This window comes from Canis lupus, chromosome 28, assembly GCF_011100685.1.
Source record: "Canis lupus familiaris isolate Mischka breed German Shepherd chromosome 28, alternate assembly UU_Cfam_GSD_1.0, whole genome shotgun sequence".
Lineage (NCBI taxonomy): Eukaryota > Metazoa > Chordata > Mammalia > Carnivora > Canidae > Canis > Canis lupus.
In genome coordinates, this window is record NC_049249.1 from 11,133,541 (window position 1) to 11,142,008 (window position 8,468).

At 52.5% G+C, this 8,468-nt stretch overlaps 2 protein-coding genes and 1 long non-coding RNA gene across 4 annotated transcripts in view; 2 read left to right on the forward strand and 1 right to left on the reverse strand.

Moving 5' to 3' along the window:
* AVPI1 (arginine vasopressin induced 1) overlaps positions 1-1,086 on the reverse strand; it is a 25,161-nt gene extending 24,075 nt beyond the window's left edge. Inside the window, exon 1 of one of the 2 annotated variants that reach the window (XM_038578449.1) lies at positions 901-1,038. The gene's annotated coding sequence lies outside the window, so the exon portion shown is untranslated. Of the gene's footprint in view, positions 1-900 lie in introns of both variants that reach the window. The other variant, XM_038578450.1, reaches the window with a different exon arrangement.
* On the forward strand, positions 165-719 carry MARVELD1 (MARVEL domain containing 1). The gene has a single exon (XM_038578454.1). It carries the CDS (start codon positions 165-167, stop codon positions 684-686), a length of 522 nt encoding a protein of 173 aa, XP_038434382.1. The 3' UTR covers positions 687-719.
* On the forward strand, positions 830-4,354 carry LOC106557987. The gene is made up of 2 exons (XR_005380476.1): positions 830-2,168; positions 3,460-4,354. It is a non-coding gene; the product is annotated as an uncharacterized LOC106557987 (long non-coding RNA).
* Positions 4,355-8,468: the final 4,114 nt, after the last annotated feature.

Sequence of the window (8,468 nt, forward strand, 5' to 3'; positions counted from 1 at the left end):
AAGGGTGGGGAGAAGCGGGAGGAAGCGCGAGGAGGACTCGCAGGGCCGCGCGCAGGCCGCGGCGGGCGCAGTGGGCACTTCGGCCGGGCCACCTCCGCGAGCCGGGCGCCGCCGCTCCGCTGCTCGGGCCTCCTCCTCCTCCGCCGCCGCCGCGCCCCGGGGCCATGCTCCCGCCGCCCCCGCGCCAGCCGCCGCCCCAGGCGCGCGCGGTCCGCGGGGCGGTGCGCCTGCACCGGGCCTTCCTGCGCGGCCCGCTGGGCGTGCTGCGGCTGCTGCAGCTGCTGGCCGGCGCCGCCTTCTGGGTCACCATCGCCACGAGCAGGTACCAGGGCCCCGTGCACTTCGCGCTCTTCGTGGCCGTGCTCTTCTGGCTGCTGACCCTGGGCCTCTACTTCCTCACGCTGCTGGGCAAGCACGAGCTGGTGCCCGTGTTGGGCTCGCGCTGGCTCGCGGTCAACGCGGCGCACGACCTCCTGGCGGCCGCGCTCTACGGCGCCGCGACGGGCATCATGATCGCCCAGACGCGCAGCCACAGCTACTGCAACCTCAAGGATTACCAGATGGCCTGCGCCTACCACGCCTTCCTGGCGGCCGCGGTGTGCGGCGGCCTCTGCCTCGGCCTCTACCTGCTGTCGGCGCTCTACGGCTGCTGCCGCCGCTACCAGGGCGAGCAGGAGGTGGCCTGAGCCGCCGCGCCGCGGGGCGGCGACCCCCCCGAGGCCGGCGCCCGCGTCCTCGCCGCCGCCCCGCGCCCGAGCGCCCCCCGGCGGCCCCGCGCCCCCGCGCCCCCGCCCGCAGCTCCCGCCCGCGCCGTCCGCAGGGGCCCGCGCAGCGCCGCATCCCGGGAGCGGGCCCCACGCTCAGCCTGGCGGTTCGAGGCGAAACCCCGCGCGTGCTCACCCCCTTCCGTGCAGAGAGCGAGACGTGGACAGGCGCCGCGTAGATCCGGGGGAGGCTCCCAGCTGGAACCAGCCTTCGGGCCGCGCCACGGCCCCTCCCTCCCGCGCCGCGGTCGGAAGAGCACCCGCGTCCCCGGGCCCCGCTTCCAGCCTCGAGTGCTGCGGCGGGCAGGCTCGCAGCCGCGGGCGGAGCCGACGACAGGCCTCCACCGGTCTCAGGATGAGCCAGGAGTTTCGTTTTGGCTCGGGATTGTGCGGGCACCCTGCGCATCCGGGCTCGGCTGTTGGGGTGGGGCCCATCTGCAAAGGTGAGGAGGCATCGGGAAGGCCCGCGGGCTGCGCCTTGGCACGTTTGGAGTCTTCTCTCGCCTCTGCCTGCTGCGCCTTTGTCCTCGGGGTTCTTGGAGGCCAGGCTCAAACGCACACTAGTTTCACGGGCCTCACCCTCCCAGCCTTCTTCTCACGGGTTTCTGCGCCATCACCCCCACCTCTCAGTATCTTTTTGCATTAGGGGTCCCACAGAACCCTGAAGGAATGTCAAGGTGAGCTTCACCCCTTGCTCTTGGCAAAGCCAAAATAAGGTTAGAACTCCGTTTCTGGATTCCCATTAGAATCCCCCCCCCCCCTCGTTTCCAGACTCCCAGTCCAGCACTGTTTACATTAACGCAGTGGGTGTTCCCAGGAATCCTGGCTCAGGAGCTACCCTCTAAAAGAGGGTGTCGGTGCCAAATGGGTTTGTCAAGGTGCTATCTCGCCTTCTTGGAGATTCACGATGCTCATTAGCATACCAAAGGCTCTGAGAAGTCCTGCTGTAAAAGAAGCTCAAGTGATTTGGTTTACAGTGTTAACTGCCTCTGGACCTGGACCAGTTACTTTTTGCCACCTAAGACTTCCGAGCATCCCTGTGCTGGCTTGGCTGTCATTCTTTCCTAAGGGATCCAACCCATTGGCTGTGGTATGATTGAAGATCTGGGGTGCTCCTCTTTCCTAGGGAATTTCTCTAGCAGAGGGAGGGCTTGCCTCAGTGGGGGAGAAGATAGCCATCCCTGCCAGGCCCCGGAGAGACCTGGGAGTCGGTAGATCGGAACATTGCTCTACATTGTTTGAAAAATGAAGTCAAGGTTATCCAAGTGGTTACCTACTCAAGAGGAACATTATCTGTATGAGATGCTGGCATTGACTGTGAGCAACTGGCAGGAGTGGGTCTCATTCGCCAAAGAGAGAAGAACACTCCGAGTTGGGGTGAACAGCTGGCCCAGTCTCTGTAAGGTAAGGTGCTTCTTGACTTTCTGGAGGGGTCATAGGCCTTTGAATAAAAAACACAGAGCTCTCTTCTCTAAAAGTTAACAGGATCTTATTCAGGAAGCAAGTTGGAGGAGTGATCGCAACTCCCAAAGAGTTGTACCAACTCAGCCTTTTTGCTACATCATTCAGAGGCTTGCTCTTTGAAAAAGCTCAGCCCCGTCTGGATTAGAAATTAGAATAGGGGAGGCCAGAATGTTTTTGTGAGTGTGTTTTTAAAGCTTGGGTAGACAGGTTGAGGCTCTTCTCTTGTAGTTGTGAAGATCTGGGAGCTACATAGTGTGGAGCAAGAAAGCATTTATCTGGGCTGTGTGTGCCTGGCACTGTTTGAAGCTCAGACCTATTTGTTTCTTTCTTTCAACCCAATTGAAGAGAGTTCTGTTACTATTCTCATCTTCCCTAGGAGGTTAAGTACCTCGTCCAGACTCTCCCAGACGCTGTGCCTGGTAGAGCTAGGATCTGGACTCTGGCAGTTTGGCCTCTTGAGAACTGGACTGCACTGCATAGAGTAGGGGGTCAATACACATTAGACACTGTTAATGTGGCTACTTAAAAAAAAATTGAAATAAAATATACACAGCATAAAATCGACCCTTCAACCATTTTATTTTATTTTATTTTATTTTATTTTATTTTATTTTTATATTTTATTGGTGTTCAATTTACTAACATACAGAATAACCCCCAGTGCCCGTCACCCATTCACTCCCACCCCCCGCCCTCCTCCCCTTCTACCACCCCTAGTTCGTTTCCCAGAGTTAGCAGTCTTTACGTTCTGTCACCCTTTCTGATATTTCCCACACATTTCTTCTCCCTTCCCTTATTTTCCCTTTCACTATTATTTATATTCCCCAAATGAATGAGAACATATAATGTTTGTCCTTCTCCGACTGACTTACTTCACTCAGCCCCTTCAACCATTTTAAAGTGTACAGTTTGGTGGGCATTAGTAGGTTCACATGGTTGTGCAACTGTCACCACCATCTATCTCCAGGGCGTTTTTCATCTTGCAAGACTGAAACTTTGTACCCATTAGCATTGTGGTTATTTTGGTTGTTACTGTTATTTTCCCTCCTTGGAGAAATCCTAAAACACTGGGCCCTTCACTGTCTCATGTAGGCTGCAGTCCTGCTACCTTCTTCCAGCCGGGGCACCTGTTCTCTCAGACCCCACTGCTCGTGTGGGCCAGAGCCTGGGGTTGGTCTTTGCTGGGATCCTTGGCCTTGGAAGCCTCGTGATTTTGATTCTTCTGTTGCAGGTTTCCAGGTACAGAGATTCCCAGGGCTCGCTTCCCTGGGCAGTGGACCCTGTTCTGGCCTGGGCCAGCAGAGAGGCTGCCGAGTGGGGAGCGCGGATGACCCCTGCCCAGCAGCTTCCCTTCAGCATTATCCAGTGGAAGATCCAAGATGCGTAAAGATTCATTTTACATTGACACATGAGAAATTCTGAATCTCTTTATGGTGTGCCTTGGGCCCAAGATTCCAGACACCTGGAACTGAGCCGTGCACCTCTGTGCCCTGAACAGCGGGCTTTAGCTCCAGCTTTTGTCCCTTTTTTCTCTTTCCAGATCACCATTGAAATTGCATCCTCAGCTCAGAACCAGCTCAGAACTGAGGATCACTTCTTAGTCCCCCAGCTGATGGTACTCTGTCTGTGGTCAGGTGACCTTACTCAGGAGTAGACCTCTCCTTGGCCTTCATGGTACCTTATCTCTCCAGATGTGCCTGAAACATTCCAGAGCTCACCGGCTCTTCTAGATGTGCCTTCCTGCTTGGTCTTCAGCTGCTTCTCTAGATGTGAGAAGGGCGTGCAAAACAGCCCCCACACTCATCCCCTCCTCCCCTGAGACCCTGTACCATAGGAATGGCCACTTGACCTACTGGCCCAGAATTTTTGGATACTGGAGGCAGTCTCATTGGCCTCCCTCGTTAGAATCCGGGACTCAGTCCTACTTGAGACCATTTTGGTTCTACCAGTGCAAAAATCTAGAACTGATTGTGGATCTAAGAGAGGATTTTTCTAGTGTTCTACAAAGGCCAAAAGAGAGGGTGAGAGTGGGAGGGGCCAGTAGCCAGAGGGGACCTATGTGCCTCATTTAATAGTTTAGTGGTGATTACTAATTTGCTTTTCTGAATAAAGTTTGGTTTGTCTGATGTTGGTGTACATGTCTTCTCTCCCGGCCTCCTGCAGCAGCCCTACATAGGGAGGGAGGACCGAGCCTCCCTCCATCTTGCTATGCCACACTCTCCTGTTGTCTACCTTCCCAGCTTCCGCTTTCCTTCTCAGAGGGGAAGAAAAATGAGTTCAAAAGTTTTCAGTGCACTTAGGGCAGGACACTGAAAGCAGAGGGAAGAAAACTGCCTGTGTCTGCCCCTGACAAAAACTGGTGGGAATTCCAGAGGCTCCTATCCCAGCTCTCAATGACCCCTCTGTTTTTGGAAGCTCCACTCCCTGACGGGCAGGCACAGAATGACTATGGTTATGGAGCCAAAGGGTCCTGTTCTAGTCTGAATCCCTTCTTTTGCAAAAAGGGAAATGAACCCCAGGGAGGAGTGGGGACTTGCCTAGTGTCACAGAGGTGGGTGGGGTGTCCTGGGGCTCAGGCTCGGGTGCAGACCATAGCACCTGCCTTGGTGTTGCCTCTTGGACACACCCTGCATGGTTTACCCCTGATTCCAGCCACAGCCTGATGAATACGGAGCTTCAGAAAGGCAGGAAAGCAGAGTTAGCTGGATTCGTTGCCAGCTCCTCCCTCTTGTGCCCTGGACCTGAAGTCTGTAGCCAGAACATAAGATTTTCCAGCCAAAGCTCAAAACTCACTTAGAACACCTCCAGGCAAGAATCTGATGCCTGGTGTGCTCCACACCCACTCTCTTCCAAAGTACCCTCCTCGGCACAATAAACACACACACACCCTCTTCTTAATGGTTTGGATTTCCACGGTAGAGGAAATCGCCAAGGACTCTCCCTTATTCCCCTTTTCCTGTTGTATCTATTCATGAATTTTGCACAAATAAAAAGTGGCCTCCCTTTATGCAAAGGCTGGTAAGCCCCTTGCTCTATTGCAACTTTGTGGAGAATTTTGCAGTTGAAAATATGCTTCTACTTGCATGACTTTATTTGATCAAATTAACAGCCTTACTGGTTGGTGTTGTCATCTCCATTTAATAGGGGAGGGGAGATAGAGCCTCAAAGAGGGGAAAGGCCTTATCCATGGTCACAGCTGGATATTGGCAGAACTGGGACTGGAAGGCAGATGTTTTCTCACTACCCTTGGCAGCTGGTAAGTCCTTTTGGTCCTCTGGCAGGCTCTGAGGTTTCGGTGGAGTTTGGTTTTCATTCCTGCAGATCAGGTATTGAGGACTGATCTACTCTGACATTTCCTATTCAATGCTGGGGGCACTTTGAAATGAGACACTGTTCTTCAGGGACATAATTGAGTCTGGGGAACCTGAGGGATTTGCTCATTTATGTCTTTTACTTTTCCTGCTTTTCTGAGGATGGGGGTGGGTGGTCAGTGGTGAGAAAGGAAAGCTAACAAACCTACATTTTCAGGGATAAAAGGGGAAGAGCAGGAATGTGAGAGAGAAAGGTCTGATTAGCACTATTTATAAATTTTGTATTGTTTCATTTGTTAGAGTAGTTATTTGTAAAATAAAATACCAATATATTTCCATTAAACATATAATAGCAATATATACCCATTAAAAAAATTAAACTGGGCAGCCCGGGTGGCTCAGCAGTTTAGCGCTGCCTTCAGCCCAGGGTGTGATCCTGGAGACCTAGGATCGAGTCCCACATCAGGCTCCCTGCCTGGAGCCTGCTTCTCCCTCTGCCTGTGTCTCTGCCTCTGTGTGTGTGTGTGTGTCTCTCATAAATAAATAAATAAAATCTTTAAACAAAAAAATTAAACTGTTCAGAAGGGCACAAAGTAAAAAGAGAAGCCATTCATCCTAATCTCAAATGCTAGAGATAAACCATTGCTAACTATTAACTCTCCTTCTTTAATTTTTATAACTAATCAAACATACATGGATACACGCACACACGTGCACACACACACACATATATACATTTGACTAATTTTACAACTTGCCCTTTAAAATTAATGATAGGGAACCCTGGGTGGCGCAGTGGTTTAGTGCCTGCCTTTGGCCCAGGGCGCGGTCTGGAGACCTGGGATCGAATCCCACGTCGGGCTCCCGGTGCATGGAGCCTGCTTCTCCCTCTGCCTGTGTCTCTGCCTCTCTCTCTCTGTGACTATCATAAATAAATAAAAATTTAAAAAAATTTAAAAAAAATAAAAAATAAAATAAAGTAAAATAAAATTAATGATAATAGGGACACCTGGGTGGCTCAGTGGTTGAGCATCTGCCTTTGGCCCAGGGTGTGATCCTGGAGTCCTGGGATCAAGTCCCACGTCAGGCTCCCTGCATGGAGCCTGCGTCACCCTCTGCCTGTGTCTCTGCCTCTCTCTCTCTCTCTCATGAATAAATAAATCTTAAAAAAAAATTAATGATAATATAGTTCTAACCCTTTCTAAATGTCCATGCAAATAGAGACTGCAAGCATTTTGTGTACTTTCTGGAACATTTATAACTTTCTCACATGGATTAACTCTGTAACTCCCATAGCTGCTTCCTGTAGAGATCTTAGTAAAACCCTTGGCGGGGGGGGGGGGGGGGGGGGGTGTCCTTTTTTTTTTTTTTTTTTTTTACAGATGAGTAAATAGAGGCTTAGGAGGGGAGGTGAAGTGATTCCCCAGGTCTGTGTTCTCCATGCCTCCACGTTGCCAAGAGTAGCAAGGAGCAGAAACAGCCCTGGGGTGGCTGCATTCCACTTCATAGACAGTCTTGGGAGAGAGGAACACCAGGGACCAAGTGTAGTGGGGGCAGCTGAAAAGAAGTGAAGAGGCCCCGAGGCTCTCTAGGCCCTGTAAGGTAAGGGAGAGGTATATGCTGAGGCGGCCAGAACCCAAAGGAGAGCACCTGGCATAGCCAGCACGCGAGTGTGGACCACCCATGGCAACCTCTCAGCCTGTAGAAATTCCAGGCAGGCTCCTAACCCGGAAGCCCTTTTGCCCTCCCTGCTCCATGACCCCATTCCTTTTGAACCGGATAGCTATTTGGGATCTTACTGGCACTAAGGCTGTGACATTCTTTCTTCAGCACTGAGGTGAGGGCAAATTCCCAGAGGCAGTTCTCTGCAGATTCCTATCCGTATTTCTCACAGGTGGAATGCAGGCTCTCCTTGTGGCCATCTCCAGGAGTCCTGAAGGGGGCGCCCTGATGCCCCAGTTGTAAAGCACTTCTGAGTCCAGCAAGGTTGGCAAGGAGGGAAAGTTAGGGGAACTAACTTTATGAAGTGTCTGCAAAGAGCCAAGAACAAGCCAGAGGATACCTTATGCAACAGCTCTTACCATCCTCACAAGCCCATGAAGTATTTTTTTAATAAAGATTTTATTTATTTATTTATTTATTTGAGAGAGCAAGAGAGGTCATGAGCAAGGGGGAAGGACAGAGGGAGAGGGAGAAGCAGATTCCCTGTGAGCGGGGAGCCCCATGTGGGGCTCCATCCCAGGACCCGGAGATCATGACCTGAGCTGAAGGCAGATGCTTAACCGACTGAGCCACCCCAGTGCCCCGCCCATGAAGTAATAAATACCCCTATTTGCTAGCCGTGGGGACAGGCTCCGAAGAGTCACTTAAGTGACAGAAACAAGATTCGAACTCAAGTCTACGCTACCATGCCACGCTGTTTCAGAGGACTTCCCCGCCGACAACCGGCTCTCCAAGCCATCCAAAGACCCCACTGAGAGCTGCCGGGTTTGTCTAGTAGCTGTGTTGTGAGCTAAGGCAGGAAGGAGAGACTGTAAAGAAAGCGCTGTCATTACAAATCTGAATCGTGCCAGCTACCGTCTTCTCAATTTACAGTGAAGTGAGGTTTAATCAGCTCAGGGCGCCGAAGCCACTCCCCGGCTTCCTGGAGCCTCTCTGTCGGCCTGACGGAGGCGTAGCGTGGCCCTGCGCTCAGCCCTCCTCCTCCCGAGACCTCGTGCCAGGGTATGGCACCGGCCCTGGGCCCAGATGTGGATGCAGAACCGTCTGCCTTTCGAGACCTTGCTCTGCACTCTGGGCTGTCTCCTTCGGTGCCTCCTCGGCAGTTAGTATGACCGGCTCTCATCCTCGGGTGAGCTCAGCCTGTCACGTCAGAAGTGAGGCCAATCTCTGATGCGTTGTCTGTTCCTTAGGCAACCTACTAGAGCTC